Source organism: Clavelina lepadiformis, chromosome 6, assembly GCF_947623445.1.
Source record: "Clavelina lepadiformis chromosome 6, kaClaLepa1.1, whole genome shotgun sequence".
In the NCBI taxonomy this organism is placed as follows: domain Eukaryota; kingdom Metazoa; phylum Chordata; class Ascidiacea; order Aplousobranchia; family Clavelinidae; genus Clavelina; species Clavelina lepadiformis.
Window position 1 is genome coordinate 14798551 of NC_135245.1, and position 21567 is coordinate 14820117.

Here is a 21567-nt window from a genome sequence, read left to right on the forward strand (position 1 = left end):
GCAGTTGACATTGGCAAACTTAATGTGTACTATCATAACAATTGCGCCATAATCAGTATTTTTTAGTAATAATGCACATATTACGACCAGAAATTTTACCTTTTCACTTGCAGAATATGCAAAAAGTTATAGAAAAATTATTTGATAACAAATTTTACAGCAATCAAACAAACTGCAACTGATCGAAACTTTACTAGAAAATGGTGAATGCCGTAGATCCGAAGTGCAAGCCCTGGCCAGTGGCAAGAGAAGAATTAGATAGCATTGCTAATGAAGCATGTAATTCTGAAAGAAACGACCAGTCACTTTGCCTAACGCCCTAACCCATGGTTTTCATCACCTAGTGACCTACGAATTTCGAGATCCCATTCGATGTATGGCGTACAAAGGTAGTTCTGGTCGCGAGGAATTTTTGAGTGAGTATAGGACGGATTTGAGTATGCCTATTGTACGTATAAACATTTATCCGGTTTTATAAAAATTTGCTACATTTGTGGTAATATGTGTAAGCTACACTGAAGTGATTTATTCTAAATCAAGACATAGGTTGTCATTTTGAAGGTTAACTCTATTTTGATTGAAATGACTTTTAGCACACCTGAAGAAGCAAGCTCGTGTAGAAAAATAAAAAATAACGTTAACCTTCAGAGTGCCAATCTATATCTTGTTTTTATTTTGCTATTTTGCCTACTGGGTTAAGACGGTTCAGCCCCGATAAACTTACTCTTTTTTGTGATAGTCTAGTGTAGTGATTTTTGCATTCGGATTCGAATAAATTTGTTTGTAAGATTGGTGTTAAGGGAAAAACAAAAATGATTTATCGCAATGCATAACATTCGGATTTGTGTTTGACTCTGCATATGATGCGGACAAATTTGCAACTCATTTTAGTTAACTTTACAGTTGTTATTTACAGCAAATCACGGCACAGGCCCAGGAAATGTGTTCAATTTGAGAGCATTTTCCAAAACTTCCCAAGTTGATAGACCACGTAAAGGTAAGTTTTATATTATTTAATATATTACATTATTTCGTTTACCGTCAAAAACTTCTTTTTTGGTTAATGTTTCCGTGACTTGCTTATGAATATAATGAGACAACTGTGATAGTTGTGGAGACGTAGTAGTTTGCGGAATGCAAGTAACGTTTCACACGTTGCAATTTGTAGTGTTTACTCACAAATATCCTGATTACGATTGGATATAACTGTGCTTGCAGCTACATGGACTATACAATAGACTTAATTAGTTTTGGCATGTGCTTTATTTCGTCGAATATAAGCTCCCCGTGAGCATAGGTCGCACTAAGATTTATTAAGTCCGACTCTGAATATATCATGGCGATCAAACCAGTACTTGACCGAAATTAGGCCATGCACTTCTTTGCAGGGATACGCTAGAAATCGGAATTTCCTGTAAGTTTGGATTAAAAAATATGCTTGGGCTGCACTAAGTTTTGTAAAGTTTTAGCACTATTGCTGGACGTTAGATAGAAAACATATTACGCCTAGCCACACCCTAGTTATAATTAATCCGCACCAAGTATATAGTCTGAATAATCGTATCGTTTACTTTTCACCATTGAGAGCAAAAAACGGTAAGCTAGTAAACCTTGTTACAGCCTATACAATCCCGCGAAAACTTGCTCACAAACATTTATTGAAGGGACTTGAAAGTACAATTATGGTTTAATTTACTATGGTGCTATGACGATGAAAGGTTTGACACGGCAACCAATAAATAAATATAGGCTACACTGCGGATTATATTCCAAAGTATGCGGTTGAAATATAAAATATTTTATTCAAATTATAAACCTCAAACTCAAAGGGTTAGTAATAACTAATAACAACGCTGTGGTGCGTTAGCGTCATGTGATCAGAGTGGAGACATTGCTTGTGATATGCGGTAGACTTTAAAATATCAGCTGCTTTCTCGTCTCTATATACAAGTACTTTGACATCATAATTTTACCTGCAATTATATTTTTAACCTGCAAGTGTAAAACCAAACGGAGATTGACACACAGTTTTATACATTATAAACAAAACAGTGATGTACCGGTAGTTTGGAATTCGTATGTAAGGTACCCTTTTACGAACGTGAAAATACCGAAATACCAAGTTTAGAATAAAGTTAACGTTGAAATGAAACCACATGTCGTGGCTGGTGTATAGGAATTGTACCTATTCCGTCGACTTTTCACCAAACCGAAAAGTCAGTTCCAGTATACATGGGAGGGTACGTGCCACAACCCTCCCTTGAGTAAGTTCCGTTCTTGGTGCTTAAGATGACGTTCTTATGAACTATCAAATGTTGGTTTTCTGTTCAATATGATAAATAGCGCTTGAAACAATAAAAACTGTTGCTGTTATTTTATGTTCAAGACAGTGGACAAACTAATAAAGAAAATTATACCCATCGGTTTCCGGTACATGGTCCTCCGCTCCAACACGTTGTATGGATTCCAAAGCACAGGTATGTTTTAGTAAAAACTAGGGCCAGACTGAGTACCACTTGTCAGATCATTTTGTCAACTTCTTTAATATATAATGAAGAGTGCACTGAAATAAACATTAATTAAAAAATCGTTGCCTAAACATAAATAGTTATAACAGACATTAATAATGTCACTGGATATTTCTACGTTTTATGAGCACTGCAGTTTAATGTTGTATCACCCAATTTGTAAGGCACCAATTTACGGTGTAAGCTATTTATAACATTTTGTATTCATATCTATTACCCCGTAAAATGTTATGGAGCTTTTATCGTAGTATATCTGTGCATTGTTTGTTTACTCCAATATTATACAGTAATTAAGTCCAGTGTGTGTGTGTGCTAACATCTGTTTTATTGGCGCGGTTCATTGTTTCAGCTGTGTGTGTATACGTGTGGGTTTTCATAACTGCCCCCGCACTGCTGCACTTTTTTACCATTTACATGCGCATAGTTTTTAGCGTATTTCTTGTGACGCGTTATTCTGCTATTTTTGAGGACATAAATAGTAATTAGCGCCCCGCGCTTATTTTCTTGTTGCCTACTGTGTTGGAATTAGTGTTTCTTTGGTGGAGAGTGCTTTGGCAGATTTGATTTAATTCGTCATTGGGGTTTTGACTGAAGGAATAAATAAAAATAAGTGTTGTATCTCCGGTCTTACACGGTTGACCATGAATTCGACTTACCGACCGTTGGCGGACATTCGGAAAATAAATGTTACTAATGGGATATATAATGGATTAATGTAGGCCTACCGTAATCCGAATGTTAAAGGCTGTCACTATTTTATCAGAAGAAAAATCGTAAGTTCTATTTTGCATGGTTTCTCGTTATTCTAACTAAAATTTTATTGTATAGTAAATTGTAAATCTAACCTAAGTCTAACTTAAATTAAACTTTTAATCAACCCATTTTCCTAACCTAACCGCCTACCCATAATAACGGGCTGCATGACTTACTTTCTACGAAATCAATTTGTATAGTAAATGTTGTTATAATGCGAAAGTAATAATGGACATACAGTTTACTATAATGTGTAATAAATATATACTTGGCCTATAGGCTATACCACTGTAGCGAAAAAGCAAGTGCTTAGACAATTTAATCTTTTACCAAAGAAGGGTTGTCAGCAAGTATACCGGATCGGACTTTTGATTAAAAAAATTTAGTAGCTTACCAATTAATTATTTCCAAAAATGTATGGATAGTTTGCTAAGTATGACTAATTGTACTACTTATGACATCACATGTGAATTCAACGTAAGTGTCAGTTGGCGTTTTAATGAAGTACAACAAGAATAATATAGGTTTATTAGTGTACCAGCTGTAGCGCTTACCCTAACCATATATATATATAGCTGATCCCTTTGAATTGAATACGACCTTGCACATGTCATATGGCCGGAAATTCTGAGTGACGTGATCAGGGACATAGCCAGAAAATGTATTTGGAGGGGCAAGATTTTTTGGTGCCATTAATGACGTCACAAACTTGCTGAATCATGTGCGAGATTGCGCAAGACATCGCGCGTTAAGAGTTCAATCTCTCTAAAAGGAAACTTCAAGAAATATTTTCTAATAAACCATGACAATTCTTAACATTAAAAAGTTGACACTACAAGGTAATTAATGCAAATATCAACAATATACAGAGTAATGGTTTATCATGACATAGAGCGGAATTGACAAATTCAACAAAAGGTCGTTGCGACAATGCGCGGTCATAGTTGTTCAATTGTGGCATTTTTTTAAAACGTTTATTACAATGTAATTGCCCTCAAAATAAAAAATACTACAATGCTAAAATGGCCGATTTAATCGAAATGTGCGCCAATTAATATAAAAAGTTGAAGTAAGATTTAAAGTAGGACATAGATTTAGGTTAGGTTTAAGTTACTATGTTATAACATTTAAGTTGATGCCATGAAAAATTACTTTAAACATACGATTTTGTCCGGTGAAATAGTGGCAGCCTTTGCGTTTTTATCAATGATTATAATAGTTAATCTATCGCAAAGAACCGTAGCCAAGCATCTATCTTCACCAGTATAACAGAGCAAAAGTATGTTAAGCCTATAACTAACGAAAGCTATATTTGTTAGGTTATACGTATGAAAAAAACACCTATATCTTGTCGCCTTTGAGTGACGTTTTCTTCAAATTTGATTTTAAACAACACTGCCAAACACATCGATTTCTCATTGTGGCGTCATAATTTCCAACACCTATGACATAATTAGAGGCAGATTTTAAAAGTATCGCAACAAATTTTTGGCAGTAATAATGATTAACGACTTAACATCATTAAAATATTTTAGTCCGGTATTGTTGGGGACAACTTTTTATTTATGATAAACCTGTTTTAGCACTTGCCCTCGCTTAAGTCTTATCTATTCTTGTCTTTTTATATCTTGTCTTATCTAATACGTATCTTTACTCGACCAAATTTTTGTTATTTTATACGCATGAAACAAATTATCACGCATTTACACCTTCAACAGGCTTCATTATGGCTATTTAAATTAAGGCTGTTGCACTGAAAATTATTTTTACAGGTTTCTCTCATTCTTTCTAGCTCAGCTTAAATTTTGCGCTATAAGAACTTATACTTAACATTTATCTTATCTTCCTATATTTAAATTTAACTACAACTAAACCATAACTAACTAAAGTTAACTTTTTTCTTATACCGGTTCACCTATAACTTAACCGTTTATTTTTAACAACCTTCTGTTTGATATATATGAAATAGTTATGCAGTAGTTAGGTATAGCTTTACTCACGACCGAGTAGTAATCGTGAAAGCGCTTTTTCTTCAAACGCCAGAAAAATAATTATTTAATTTAGGCAACAACGTCAATGACGTGTGTCATGATATAAGTAAACGATATTTCTTGTAAAAAAATGTTGTAAAACATCAAAATTTGGCGACACAGATACGCTATAGTAACAAAAATATGCACTTAAGCACCTAGTTAATTGCTTCGCCTAAAAAAAAAACGTTAGAAAAACGAACAGCGAATGGATAGTACGATGAATTCGATTTCAATCTATGTAAGGCTGTTGGAGAATTGTGGTTGCAACCTTTCACGCCTACTTTTATTCGCTTGTGTTTTTTGGTCATTGGAATTCTGTGAATCTTTTTGTTGCAATATCCCATGAAGCTTACATAATTCTAAATTTTTTAAGTATTTTGTCAGTCAAACGTCAGCCTGTGTTTTGATGTGATAGTATGTGTAACGTGATTTGTCTGATTTTTTTATAGGTATTGTACAAAATGCATATTTACCAAATTGTTTTGTTTTTGTGATGAAAACAACTAAATTAGCTTGGACAATTTAAAGTCTTAAACAATCTTGTAATTTTACGTTTATTGTGGAAACATAAACTTTAAGTGTGAAGAACACCGTATTGAATATTGAGCGTACATCTTTTGTGTCATGTCTTTCTCGTGAATAAAATAAAAAAGTCTTTTAATAAAGATTTCCGTGTCTAGAAGCATCGCAATGAGTCTTCTAGTCTTCATATTTAATGTCTTCTATAGTAGTTTCTTTTCCAATCTATTTTTCATCATGAGCCACTGTTAAAGTCCAATGTGCAATTATTGCAAATACACATGTCCAATTGGTCGAAAAGTGTAACCGTGAACACTATTATAAGCTCTAATTAAGTAGAGCCGAAATTACCAACTATGGGGCGCGATGCAAATTTTCCGCGGGGCTTGTAAATAGTTCATTTTAAATACTGTTTTAAACTTTGTATAGCCAGTATACAGTAGCTCAACTAATGTGTACTTGCAACAACTTGCCCAAATACTTATAAAAAGCTTAGATAAGAGAATTAATTATTATATTGACTGCCTTTATTTCGGCCTTGACTCAAAGTCCTTTTTGCCGGAATTATTGTCACTTAGAGAGTAACTTATTTGGCGCAGAAAAATCTGAAATTTGAATTGTTTAATGTGATTTAAGTCTCCAATATTTTCCAAACATAATTTAATAGGTTGTTTGCTGCTATTGGAAACGATAACAATCTACGTGTATTTGCCGACACACTCAACCGGTGTCAAGTCGTGTCTGCACCGACTTTGTGCCCCATGCCAGTGCTGTGCATGGTCTATCTGGAAGAAACTGATGAGGTTGTAACGGGCAGCATTGGTGTAATTAAACCCTGGAAAATTAGGCTGTCCACCAACTTAGCGTCCTCACAATCTGAAGGTTTGAGTTATTTGGCTCCTAAAATTACAATTCCAGATATGTTTGTTTATTAAACATGTAAACTGTAGGCTACACTTTACGCTACAGCGTTAATTTCTGCCGACTTTTTATTTTCCACTGTTCCAGAACGGAAACCATGGGCTTCACAACCTAAGACTAACAACGAATTTGGTCACGGGCGGCAAATGTTACAAGTGGGTATATTGATGTATTTATTGTATAGAGCTCTAAAACGAACTTATATGGCGATTAACACCAGTTTGAACTTAAATGCTCTCTCCATATACTGATGAGGAGTCTGACTCATTTAAAGGCTTTAAAATTGTGCAAAGTGAAATACATAGTTACGTTAATTGGTCCATATGCGCTGAAATAATAATCACTTCGCTTAATGTAGGTCACGCAGCCTGTTGTTAAAGATAGGCGGTTAGGTTACAAGAGAATGGGTAAGCAAAAGTTGATTTTTGCTATGTATAAGATTTTATTGTAACTAGATTTAAATTACAAGGTAGATTTAGGTTACTATCCTATAATACCTAAGTTACGTTAAGAAGAAAATGTGTACATTAGCTTTGAATGCACGACTTTTTTTGTGAAATATAAGTGGCAACCAAATTTGTGCATTTCCAAATACAGTATAGGATAAGGTAATAAAGCAATACAGTACAAACAAATTTTTGTCACACTCCATAAAAGAAGCCATAACATTGCAAGCGCGTTTTGTAACTTAAAAAGTCTCAGCTGATATGTTTATAAAGGTAGCTCTTTATACAGTACTTATACACCTTTTTATAGGCGACTGCACCTTACGTTTGCAGTCTGCGAACAGATGATTGGGTTCATCATATGAACGTACACCAAAAAACGAACCAGCGTTGGCTAGTCGCTATCTGTAATGATGTCATTGTAGCAATCGATTATTTGAGAAGGCAACAAGTGTGGAGTATTCGATTGCATGGAATTCATGACAGAATTGGATCGGGAGATAAAAAGAGTTGGAAGTTTAACGTCCATCAGCAAAGTAAGCAATTCATAAAAGTGCTAAAGTTATTATGAGCTGTAATACCACTTTACTCGTACACCGGCTATGCTATGTTGTAGATACTTCGATTGCAAACAGCCAGGGCGTTAATCATATTGCACACGGTCACGTATCGTTGACAAGATGTGATTTTTTCCCAAGGTTTGGATATTTTATTACCGGGGGTGGTGAAGGATCTATACGCATAATGCACATGGTAATCTCGCGTTGTATAGTTGTAAGATTATTGTTACGAAAGGTAGTGTGATAGCAACTGTGTTATATTAAAAGGAATTGTCAATAGGTAAATTTTGGACTGGTCACTACACTTCGAGGTCATAGAGGAGCAATCACCGGTCTTGTTGCACATTCACGTCATCCAATCCTCTGCAGCTCCTCTACTGACGGTTCCATAAGAGTGTGGTGCTTAGAGACATTTAAGATGACGCAAAGAATCGACACAGGGCAGTCGATTGAATGCATGAGCATCAGCAGCGACTGCAATTATCTTTTTTATTACAGTAAACTAAACGTAAGAGCAAAAATGCTGCCCTAAAATTTTGTTACCTGCAGGGATACTTTTGCTAACTACAGTTCTTCGTGTCAGATCAGCATTTATCGCCTAACAAACGTATACACCTTGTTCTCTGTTCTCCACTCTACCGCGTCTAAACTAATCAGATTCGAGGGCAACTTAGAATTGGGTATACCTGGGAAGATATTAGCGGCCTTAGAAGATGGATCGGTGGCTTTTCTGTCCCCTGTGACTGGGTTGTTGCTCACAATGATCTATCCAATGACCACATTGCAGGTTTTAGCAGTGAAAAGGAGGCTAAATTTTAACAACATACTTTTGAATGCCAGTGACATACCCACGTCATCAAATTACCGTTTCATAGGTGTACAAGGAAACGGTGTTTGATGCTGTCAACAACCTCGCTTACTTGAAGTTATATGATGGTGAAATGATGCAATGTGACTGCAGAACAAATCCATGTTTGCCGACTAAGAGATTTTTTCCCCATATACCGTTTGACCAAGATGTTACCAGTATTGCATCGGTGTGGATTAGATTAGGAAATCGTCGTCCTATTTCAGCTATATTTGCTGGTCTTCGTAGTGGACAGATTGCCCTGGTCCATCCCAATTCGCTCCACATGGAAATTGTGCAAGCTCATTCCGGCAAGTTGAGTTATTTTATTGTTCGACGCTCATTCATCCAGCCCGTATATATTATTGCACGATTAGGTTGAGGTTTCTTCACAATTTATGTACAGTAAGCCGATACTATATCTCAATTTTGCTGACCTAAAATATATTGAACGCAGGTCACGTAAGGTTCCTTAAAGCAGTAGCGAGAAACCCTCATACAAAGTCAATTGAAGGTGATGCTTTAATGCGGTCCAGGTGGTGCACGGAGAAACTCATTAGTATAGGCACCAACACAGCTCGCACTTGGAATTTAAAACTGCTGCCGGTTAAAGCAGAGGCTGATATCAGGGACATGCTTCAATGCGAAGTTTTTTTGGAACCAGATGTCAAAGTTAATTTTCCGTTTCATTTGTTGAACCCAGAATTTGTAACAGCACTTAGCGATCGTCTTTGCTTTACGACGTCGGATAATCATATTTGGGTTTTGCTTCTAAAAACATTCACCGAGCACGAACTACTAGCGTGCACAAAGCAATCACAACTGGTACCCGATATTAAAACGACTTTTATCTAGAAATATCAATTTGGTCATAATAACATATCTACCAATCAGTTAAAATCAATTTAAAGTAATTTGGTATGGCTAAAAATATAAATACAGCATTGCTTACCTTTCGGTGTTGCTTTGTTTCCTTTTTTTACCACTTTCAAACTGAAATTTATCTATCATTGAGGAATTACCAAGTTCATCTAATACCGATACTATCGGTACTCGAAAATTGACCTTGGAAACTTTCAACTTGCCTATTGTCCGAACTCATCACCAAGACGATGATCATGCTGGTATAGTCACTGCAGTAGAAAGTTCGCAAAAGTTAAGTTGCTTTGTTAGTGCAAGTGAAGATGGATATGTAAAATTATGGGATGAGGAAAACAGGTATTGCATGCTTTGACTTGTCCGTAACCAACAACGTAAATTGTTCCCAGGGAAGTTATAACTTTCAAAAGCGCCGGAATCTGACACTTTTATTCTTGGTGTAGATTGTTAAGGGAGATCTGCTTTTTGCCACATCCGGTTACTGCGGTATGTTTTGCCAATGACCGCGATCTACTTGTGGCACTTGGAGGACGAATCTGCTTGGTAGAGACGACAACTTTTATGACGATAAACTTTATCAAAGAACGCAACGTCACTTCGATTAATTTTGAGGATGACATACTTGAAGCCGCTTTGCCATATAATGATAACGTTGAGTAAGTATTGGTAATGAAATATAATTTACTGCTGTATTTCTAAGGATACTTGGTTCACAGAAAAACTATGTACTTTCTAATCCGTCGACGTTATTTTTTTAAGGTGCACATTGTCACTTTGCGATATTCCAGCTGTTCCACTGAAAGCCGATGAACGTTCTCAAAGCCCAGATATAGAAGCGGTCAGAAGTCCATGCAGTTCAAAGTCAAACGCAAATACATCCGAGCAGGACAACTCTAACTCTAGCTCCAGAGAAAATTTAAACGGTTTGAAAAATTACGATTTAATACTAAACTTTCCTGGAAGGTCAGCGTCCTCATTGGCTCCTCGTCGTTTCCCGTCATCTGCTCGGTCCTTCTCTGCAGAAAAAAGTATCGCATCTTTGACAAAAAAAACAACCCTGGTTGACAAAACTACAAACAGAGCTCAATTGCAATGGGTAAAGCTAGGGAGGAAGCTAATTAGACGCGCGAAAGTTGAAGGAGTTGCTCCGAAAATGGTAAAAGAAGTTGCAAAAGGAACTGATAACAGTTATTCTCAGTCTACAAAAGATTCTGAAGTTGTGCACATTGACAAACTACAAGAAAATGAATGGATATTGCCGGACGGCGCTGCTTGTCACGTATCACGTCCGATGGACACGATGGGGTTTTCGCAAATTGAAATCGATAGAATTCTTGAGAGTAAGTATCCCGTTGCTCCTGATTGCTATATACCCAATTCTGTAATTCGTTTAAGGGTAAGGCCGCCACCACCGGAGGTGGAAGAAGTCAAAGAATGGAAACTGAAGCCTGTGCCCTCTCCGTTATTAATATCGTCGAAAAGTTCAAACCAATCCGTTTTGATACTGGATTTCGACTCCTCCGACTCCTCACTCAATCTTCTTGATTTCAGTTCGAGCTCACAGTTCTCACTCCTAGATGCCCCTAACGATTCATTGTTTCCCGAGAAGTCAGCGCTTGAAGTAAGCGTCTTGTCATCATTCGGTGGTAAGGCCGTAAACACATCCAGCATCAATGAAGTAAATTTCCTCAACGAAATTGATGAACAAAAATACTTTTTGAGCTTGACTGACCCACGAAATGTTGAGATAAAAAAAGATGTCGATAGTCGATGTATGGACGAAAGTGTTGCAACGCAAGCTGTTGAATCAAATATTTCATCATCCACGATCGATGAAGACGATGATCCGAGACCGATGAAGAACAATCATAAAAAGACCACTTTAGCACCAGAACGTCTTAATATGAAGGCAAAGCTAATGGAAAAGCGTGCAGCTGCTATAGAAAAAGCTCAAGATGTTAAGGTGTTCATTTCTCCTATTTTAAAGGTAAATATGTCATAATTACAAGTAGTTCATATCATAATTGTATTCTGCGCAATTTTTTATTTTATTCATAAGATGATGATATAACATTACCAAAAGGTAATTCACTTATCTTTATAATTATAGAGAAGGCGATTAAACCTTTCTGATTTTAACAATCATTCTGGATAAGATAAAGTATTTGAACGGTTGGCTTAACGATTTATAAAACCAATAGGCAAATCATAACATTGCTGTTCTTATTATATTATAAAACAGGATATCGTAGAAGCACCGTGGTTCAGAAAGAAACTGGAAAAAATTACACCCGACACAGTGGTGGATGCCTTAATAGAAATGGGCGATACCACTCGACTTTTTGCCCATGACAAAGCCTGCAATAGTCTTCTCTTAATTGATCAACATTTTGCAGTAAAGGAAGGTTTGTTGTTGTTTTAACGTGCGGTTAATATTTTAATATTTCACAAAAAGTACAAGGCATTTTGTTTCAATACTGTACTGTAGGAGGCGGAGAAGACAAATTATCGCCTGTTGGAAAAAGGAAAATTCAGCAGTTTTTGGCAAAGTTTATAAAGCCATCATATGATGCAAACAATCCTTTCCAGAAACATCAAAACCGAGTAGCTCTTGCACATAAAGCTCTGGATACCCTCATCTGTGGAGTTGAGATGAACGAAGCAATACAGAAGGAACTGTTTCGACTTCTTATTGACAGTGATGAAAGTTTGCGAGAAAGGGCAAGGCTGATACTTGAGGAGAAACTCGGAATCGACACTTGGAAAAAACTCTGCGGGCAACTGAACAACCTCACAGGGGAGAGTATCGTAAAATCTTCCGAAGAATTGGTGGAAGAACAGAAGGAAGTAATGAAGAATTTGTCTGATCGATTTTCAAAGGTAAAATTCTTATCAAAGCTTAGCCTATATTTCAATTTATTCAAATATCATTATAAATAAGCCCCATTGCAGTCAGCAGCAGGTAGGCTTTTGAGAAAATTTTTATTTGTTTTATTCCCGCGAAAGTATGCTGAATATTGTGAGAAATTGAGAATAAAGAAATGCTTCACAGCTCCTAAATTTATACTGGTGCGCGTGAGCGTATTCTTATTCTTTGTATTATATAAAGAAAACAGATCCTCTTTTGTAACTTAGAACGCAGTTAATTTTTCACTAGCGGGTTAGGCCTATTGTTACAAATAGTGGGGGAAAACTGCAGTATTTTTTATATTGTAGTTGCGTGAATTGAGTTTTAACTTTTTTACAAAAATGAAAATAGTTTTACACAAATTACTACCAGCAGGCGTTTAATCGATCGTATTTGCAATATTCGCAGGGCGAAACGACGTTAGTAGACAAGCCGATGTTGTCCTACAGATTCGGATTGGAAACAGCTTCATCAAAACGAAAAGAATCACTACCGAAACGGAAATCTTCAATTTTACTTCAAATTTCAGGGTCTAGGGTATTTGGAAAATCCAACGAAAATCTTCCAGCAAGAAAGAGTATAATTCCCAACAGATCTGATTCGGTCAAACCAGCACCGACGAGGCTTAACGAAGAACGCAGGTTAATTTATATCCTATATTTTGGTCCACAATACTTGCGTATTACAATCATGCGTATGATTGCGTATTTTATCAGACTTGTAGTTGTATTTAGCGGCATGCAATAGGGGTAATTAAAAATGCGCAAACTTTTCGCAGTTATCAATCGGACAGTTAAACGCTAAAAATAAAAAACCCTCTTAAAGTAACGCTGTGAACATTTTCCTATTGCTCAGAACACGAAAGTTTTCTAAAATAAGGGACCAAAGCCCTACTTCACCTGAATATGAACCCGTAGACCAGCAGGCTGGATTTGATGCTTTTAGAAAAATTATCTTACCGAAAAAAAAAATTAATTGGAAAAGGTCTGTACCCAAGAAATCTCAAGAGCGACGTCGTATGTCACATTTAATTGCAATGACTAGCGCAAGTGCTCTAGTCAAAGGATCTTACATTAACATAACGAAAAAGTTTGATAATGGAAATGAGTTGTCATTTCAAGGTCAGTATAAGGCTTCAATACTAAACTATATTACAGAGATAGTCTTGCTATAACTTAAAACAGGATCTCAGAACAAACTCAAAACCTAACGTAAACAGTATTTCAAACCTCAGCTCTTATCATTTCACAGAAAACGCCTTTAGCGAGTCTGCAGATTCAGTTAGATCATATACTTATCTTCCTCCAATTGTTTCTGTTGAAGCGCCCACGTCATCAATATTGGATGCGACAGAAGACGGAGAAATTAGCTTACGTAATGAAGTAAAACTGCCAGATATAAATGCAAAAGAGAATAAGAAAGGTAAAACAATGAGCCTGAAATACAATCATAGATGATATACTCTATAAGCAGTTAGTATTTTCAAATTTCACCTGAAAGTTATCCAGTTTTGAAGAGTAAAAGTTAACTATGTATTGCAACAGTTACAGTTGAACCGAAAAAGAGAGATATCCAAGCAACAATTAATAGAGCAAGAGCACAGAGCATGCAACCGAAACGAGAACATCATCAGACGACATTGAAAGATCGTCTACCATCTAAGGATGGTCCTTCCAACGTTGATCTCGAATTAGATGCGACAAAAGTGCATTTTCAGAGTACCGAAATGATCACAGGTTAATTCCTATTAAAAAGCAGATTTAGTTTAGATTTGGTTTAGTTTGTAGACAACCAACACTATAGCTTTCTTATTGAAATATTAAGTTCCCTTTTTCGTTGCGCAAAGAAGTATCCGTAAGCTAACATTTTCGATCAGAATTTCAATAATCACATCTGTCAGACTGCGTAGCGTTACGGTAAACATTGTCTGCTGTTTCTTTGTAACTTATAGACTAAATAGCGATGTAAATTTCAAGAACCACCCAAATCCCAACAAAATAGGTTTCTTTCAGTCAATCAAAATTCATTGATCAACAAGAAAAACATTGAAATTATTTCAATAATGCAACCGTACTAGACAAAGACCATTTTATGTTTTTATGCGCTATACCGAAGGAACTGTTTTAAGCACCTTGAGTAGAAGTGTAAAAGCTTTTTGAACTGCCATTTAAAACTGATTTCAATTGATTTTTTTCGTTCAAGTACTAAGGGTTTGTTACAAGAGACTTTCTCTGATTCACTTGTCTAAGTTCTTCTGCGTGTTTTCTATCATACCAAAATGAGCTGTGCTGAAATACTACATGAATACCGTTTGCTTTGAATTAAGGTGTTAAATTCAACATTAGTAAACGCAATATATTTTCAGATAATAACAAAAACGGAAGGGATTTGATAAAAACATCTACGATGTCGGTGAATGATGACAATAACATTGATTCAGTAGCAGCTTCCAATCGAAACAGCGATAATAAATTATCCACTAAGCTTCGTTTCGGCACTGGCGAAGTAGATACTCACACGACGAGTGGAAGAACTATATCAAAATCGATGTTCTCTGCAGACCCGGCAGAAAGATTAGAGAAGTTTTCAGCGATAGTGATATCGGGTCATTACTTTCTACTTGAGTTTAGATTGATTAAACCGCCTATATATGGGAACATTTCGGCATAGCCTGCCAATACTTTATTATAGTAGATTGCCGGCAACTGTACTGCTGGGTATAATCAATTGCAAATGTAATTCTGACAGACACGTTGTTGGGATCATTATCTCCTGATGAAGCACCCAATAAAAAACGCGTTCCTTCCAAGAAGACTTTAAAAAAAGTCAAGTCAAAATCAAAGCATATATTACCGTTACCAAAAATGTGCGACATCCAAGATTCTGGTTTTGCTGAAAACATGAAAACCGAAGACACTGATATAAAAATACCGGAATCTGACAACTGGCGGGAAATGCTAGCAAAATTAAAGAAACATGGCCAGAAAGGTAGGTGTAGTAAGTTATCACGATTTAATTTCTAATGATTGCTTTTCACCAAAAGAGCATATTGTTTTTGCATTTACTATCATAACACAATTACTGAAGCATCATTGTTTCATACCCAACATTTCATATTTGTCAATCCACGCATCGCTTACAGTTAAGTAATAGCCCCTAATGTAGTCTAACGCAGGGTTGTGACCAAGTCAGTCATTTCTGACTTAAACAACTTAAGTTGTTTAAACTGTGACTCGAACCAAGTCAAGGCCTTTAGTGTAACTTAAAACCTATTCAGAGGTCACATTATGTGTTATATTAAATTAGTTGCTATAATATCATGGCTGTCTACTAACCAGTCTGTTTGATACTTTTTACCGAGTTGCAATTTTTTTAGCAAAATATACATTTTGTTATGTCTTCTTGTCACGTTACTGGATTCATTACAACAACGTAACGTTTTTCATAATGAAAAGATAGCACTGATTTCTCCTAGCTTATAGGTACGTTAATGCAAGTTATTTCAAGCTTTGCGCAGATTTACGATCCCAAGGAAACGTATTATATCCGCGCATTAGCTCTCACTACGACAAGCAACGAGATATGTTGATGCGGCTTCTTGCACATTCGATGCTTGCACCGGGCGAACGGCTCGCCTCTCAATACCAGTACGACCGTCCAGTTAAAATAGAAAAACGGCGACGGGCTATTGCTTTACCTGGGAAATTGTCAACTCAAATTTGTTCTGAAGGGGAAGGAGATAGCAGGTAAGTGGCCTCGTAAACATCACATTTCATATACCGTAATAGCGCAGAACAAGAGTATAAGTACCGCTACTACATATCCTGTTCCAGGTATGGTATAATGTCCATAAGGTGGACAGATAACCAAAAGCAGAAATCTTTACTTCGAAAGAACAAAAATCCTAATATCTTATCAAAACTTCCCGCTTCCGTACGTAACGCAGTGAATCCTTGCAACTCGGGATTCAGAATGTCTTGTGGAAGTTATGTTGCTGCCACAGAAAACCACTGTTGCTTAGCAACCAGCAACCTCCATCATAAGGAGGAATGGGATGAAAAGGAAACATGGAGCTGCATTCACGAAGACAAGTCAATTCAAGTGGAAGAGATGATAACAAAGGGAAGAGAAGCAGCTAAAGCAAATGTAGCCCGTAGTAAGGCTCTACTAAAAATACTGAATGCAGCATTGGCTCGTGAAAGGGAAGAAAGGAAAAGAATTCAAGAACAATCACATAAAACAGGAGCCAAAGAAGCAGAGTTCATAAAAAGAAAAAAGGCCGAAGAATTAAAATTACCTATGTGTGAAAAAAATGTGGCCGCACTAAAAAATATTATGTTACCACTGAAATCAAACGCATCATAGCATCAAACGCATTGTAATATTGCAGTTGATTCTGGTTTTTGTATAATAATTAATCAGCGTATACTGCAGTAAACTACCTATGCAAATGCAAGACGTCTTGATTTATGTACCGCTTACGAGGAAAGCACCATTTTGAAGTGAAAAGAAGTTCTAGAAGTGCAAAAAAGTTTGAACATATCCTAAAATGAAACATGGTGCACACTATACAAAGCATAAAAATATTTTCTAATTGACTATAAATGCGACCAGCTAAAAAAAAGGACATAAATAATTATTTGTTCAATACATTGCAAATTGCACAGCAGTCAAAAGAAAAGGTAGATACAGATATCGGTTACAAAAACATTTAAGTTTTATAGCCAGGGTTGCCATCAGTCTCAACTCAAAAATAAGGACTACTAGAAAATCAACGAGGAATACCACCTTAAACAGTGTTCAACAAGAGAAAGCAACCAATGTGCCTAAAAAAAAACAAAAAAAAACAAGACACTATCTGCATGTTCATAATTTTGGTATCTCTGTGGTACAAAATGGTATCGTAAGGTGACAAAATGCCCAAAATAAGGACAAAAGTGCCCACATCCGCCCTAAAAATAAGGACGAAAGTGAAAATAAGGACATTTCTTAGAAATAAGGACAAACATATTTTCTAAGACACGGACCTTTAAAATAAGGACAAATCTTATAAATAAGGACGGTATGGCAACCCTGTTTATAGCAGTGCAAGCCACTGGAAATGTAAGTTAGTTAAGTATTGCAAAGGCTAAACAAAGCTGATGTATGTCACAGTTACTGTTGTTTTTAATCATGAAATCTTAGTTGCATAAACTTTTCAGGGTCTTCCTTGTACCCAAATATCCCATAAAAAGGTATGTTCTCCACTTTACATTCCAGTGTGGTTTTGTAACAAGCTAGCTTCTTGCTTAATACAGTGATTAGTCCAAGTACCCTGTTACAAAACACACATATTTTAAGATACAAAAGGGATTTTAGGAATTATTTTCTGAATATGCTTAAAAAAATCACATAGCAAAGAAACAAAAACTGAATCCACATGGTGTAGATCACAGGCAGTATTACACAACATACATTTAATTCTATTGATGGAAATGAAAGCATCAGCTTTAATTATAGATTACATAAATTTTAAGTTAAAAATAAAGGTCATAATATCTAAACAAAAACTTACAGCTTTCCAAGCTTTCTCCCTCTGTATTCTTTATCAATAACAACTTCTTCAACTCGACCCCTCTGTTAATGAAGTAATTTTTATGAATATCATAACTGCTACGACCATTACATTACACCACATACAGTACTAATAAAACTAGAACAAAGTATATCTCAAAACTAATACACAATAGAGCTGAGCTGCATTTCACATTCCAAATGGTTTGCAATATGTGTCACATTTATTATACTCATTTAAAAAGTAAAGCTAACATGTTTCGAAAATTTTTGTTTGATCAATACAACAAAGCGTTAAATTTGGACTTACAAATCTGTTTGCATGTAGCATTCACATCATAGGATCTCGTGTACAGATTCAAATGTGCAAAATTAACTGTGAAACAGTTTAATGTTTTGAACATGTTTGACCCAGATCAACAAGATTGGATAAAATGGATGATTATGTTTTGTTAGTAATGTTGATTAAAATTTGTCGTAGATGGCAGATTGGAAACATTTTATGTTTTACAAAAAATAAAAACGTAGTCTTACAATTTGTTACAATCAATATTACTTGAAAAACACCTTAAATCTGATTTTAAATTTAGTTTCCAAAGCAAGATTTTGAAAAGGAAGACTACATAATCCAGAAAAAATAAAATCATTTGATACTAACGGTACAGTTAACACACTTACAAAGCGCTTCCTTTAATTTAATTTCAAATTTTTCATTTAGTGCAATAAATACTGTTTCATTTAATCATATGCGTTGATTCAATAAAAAAAAATAGAATGGCCACAAAGGAAAAGCTAACATCCTGTACAGTAAATATTTGCTGTGTACACAACACATAAAAAATGTGTCACACTACACACATGCAATTAAGCGTGGCAAATATCTTACCAAGGCACAAGAGTGAATGAATTTTTGTTCCACTTCTAATGTCCCTGTCCCAACAATCTTTCCACTTCCGTTATCTGCTTCTGTGTCTTCTACAACTAGTGTGTAATAACCACCACTAGCTTTCATCTCATAAAATCGTTCTTGAAAGTTAATCACAGGAAAGATAAGTTAAGTTAAGAAATAATTCTTAAACATTAGAACCACAAATATAGAAAACATGTAGGATAATACCATTGAAAAACTTACAATGGAATAAAAATATAAAATCATCCAATCCAAGTATGATTGCATTTAATAAGCCTGAAACATTTCTCTTTTACATGGTCTCATACCACAAGATAAGCCAATATAAGAAAACATCAACCCAAGAAAGGCCCTCCCATTTATGACCCATAATATTTTGCTTTATAAAATACTTTGCAATGCCTTACTCTGAAAGTCTTCTTTGGAAACATCACCAAGGCGAGTTAGTTGACTTAAAACATCAGTGAAACCTGAAAAATAATACTATCAAATCAACATGAAAAAGCATGACACAAAAACCAACCTCATAAATTTTTATCACCTATCCAATTAAATGGTGTAAGAGTGGTTTGACCAAAGTAACAATAAATGTGGCAGACTGGATTATAGAAATGTCTGCAATTATTCACAATCTAACCTTTATCGAAGTCTTGGCTGGACAGCGGCCTAATAACTAAACCTTCACCAGGATTGATCCAGGAATACTTTTCATCCAGCTTTATGCCATATTCATCAAGACTTAAATCATTAAGAAGATTCTTATCCCATGCATAAACAACATCGGATGTGTCATCTGCGGCACCCATGGTGATGATGGAGTATGACGCTAATACTTAATAGGTTAAGTGATATCCTTATACAGCTGATGAATATTTACAACAAACCTACAAAGTATATAAATCATTTTGGTCATAATCATGAGAGGACAACTCAGTTGGCCCTTTTTCAAACTTTAAAGTATGCAAAGTCAGTGCCTGATGTGGATTTCTTTCTCAGAAAATGTGTAGATGTGCCAGGAGTTAAAATGTTGAAGTCAAATAATGTTTAAAATGTGATTTAATAATGTGTGGAAGTGTGAAATGAGCGATTAGTAGGCGTCTTAGCTTAGAATTAGCATACAGTACTTAAAAAAAGAATAAAGGCTATGGTTTCTATTCAAGACCTATCATACATAACTTACTATACGTATGTTTATTTTCAAAAAAAGTCTTCGTTTTTATGGGAAAAGTTCGGCAAGGCTTTAAGCCGAATGAATAATTCATGTCTGTTTAATAAAAATCAACCAATCAGAAAACTAGTTTGAATAAGTGTGAAACTCATGTTTCTTGTATTCGTACACTGGTGCAGAAATTGTTGGTGAAACTTCTGTTACCGCCTGAAAGAAATTGATTAAAAATTTGCAATTTTAAAGAATAAAAATAGAGAATAAAATTACACTTCTAATGATATAAAAACCATAGCTGTGTGATCAGTAGAAGTTTTTTTATTCACGTTTTACTTTGCATTATATGAAGTTTTTCGCAAATTGGCTAGCCTACCGGTACCCTATTTGCAATAGGCCTATACAGACTACAGATTTATATTGGTACAAATGTGATTGGTCTTCGAAAATGTGCCGGAGTAAAATACTAATTATTTTTTAATTGCTAAAAAGAGCTAGAGCGTGAGCGGCACAGCGAGCTCGCTCTTTTTTAAAAACTCTTTCTGAGTGATTACGATGGCCCAGCTCTGGATATTGCAAGTACTACGCCATCTCATTCTCTCTGAGATTAGTTTAGCTTCAGGTCAATGCCATATTCACGACTTATTTCAGGATAGCTTGGACACCTTTCTCACAGATAAGCTGAGATAACCACAGCACGTAAACCATGATCATAAAGAATTACTTCTGAGCTTATTAATTAGCTAGCCAGTTGCCACGACTGCGGACTGCCAACTGTCAAGGTACACTCAACAGTCATAATAGACATAGCATATATGTGTAAAAACAGCATCATAACAGCAAACTTGGGTAATTGCGCCAGTAGTTTACAATACATAAACTTAACACTTAATTTAGTTTTGCGAATAATACGTCGTAACATGGTTAATGCAAAGTAAACTTAGATTCATATTAAAATAAGAAATTCTTTATATTAAAGTATATGACTTAATGAGTTTAGAATGGTAGTTTTCTTCGAACAATTTTGGCTGCAAATTCTTATGCAGCAACTGCACATTATAGAAAATACAACATAGGAAAACCTTATAATTTCAAACAAAGTTTGCATCACATTGTAATTTTTCGAAAGAGTTAGTTTAAGAGTTCCAGATCCAGAAATGAGGTGATGAGGGTGACACCATAGGTGATTCCCCGAACCAACAAACGCAATCAACATCACTATGCTCATTTGGCGTTTTTCAGGCTTGTACTTACAAGTTACTAGCTTCGTAGCAGTATTTCAGTGGTGTATCCTGCACTCAGGATTATAATACTGTAATAGCTTTATTTTGCTCCCTAAACCAGTTAGATTCTGGATACGATTATTTCACCGGTGTATTCAAATGAATTTTTTCACTGACTAAGTACCGTACTGCTTTTGAGTTCGTTATTGATTGCATACAATTTAGTGTTGCCTGCCACGTTTTCAGGGGAAAACATTGCGCATTGAAAGATGTTTTCACGGTTTCTTGTTAACCTGACATAAATCATAATAATTGTTATAACATA

General features: G+C 35.6%; 1 protein-coding gene and 1 pseudogene across 2 annotated transcripts; one reads left to right on the plus strand and one right to left on the minus strand.

The window, feature by feature from the left end:
• The first annotated feature begins 154 nt into the window (after nucleotides 1-154).
• LOC143462893 (uncharacterized) lies at nucleotides 155-16888 on the plus strand (annotated as a pseudogene). Its single transcript, XR_013118224.1, has 24 exons — nucleotides 155-416; nucleotides 917-997; nucleotides 2387-2477; nucleotides 6501-6715; nucleotides 6842-6909; nucleotides 7511-7736; nucleotides 7817-7953; nucleotides 8041-8268; nucleotides 8344-8547; nucleotides 8636-8918; nucleotides 9065-9432; nucleotides 9623-9825; nucleotides 9930-10142; nucleotides 10246-11473; nucleotides 11729-11891; nucleotides 11975-12366; nucleotides 12803-13035; nucleotides 13250-13515; nucleotides 13646-13816; nucleotides 13939-14130; nucleotides 14760-14999; nucleotides 15143-15382; nucleotides 15912-16140; nucleotides 16228-16888. The product of XR_013118224.1 is annotated as an uncharacterized LOC143462893 (transcript).
• Nucleotides 16889-16963: 75 nt separating this feature from the next.
• LOC143462895 (glucosamine 6-phosphate N-acetyltransferase-like) lies at nucleotides 16964-20340 on the minus strand. Its single transcript, XM_076961202.1, has 5 exons — nucleotides 19495-20340; nucleotides 19265-19327; nucleotides 18834-18973; nucleotides 17949-18010; nucleotides 16964-17708 (listed from the first exon to the last, which is right to left on the minus strand). The coding sequence occupies exons 1-5, from the start codon at nucleotides 19661-19663 to the stop codon at nucleotides 17561-17563; spliced, it is 582 nt and encodes a 193-aa protein (XP_076817317.1). The 5' UTR covers nucleotides 19664-20340; the 3' UTR covers nucleotides 16964-17560.
• Between the last annotated feature and the right edge of the window lie 1227 nt (nucleotides 20341-21567).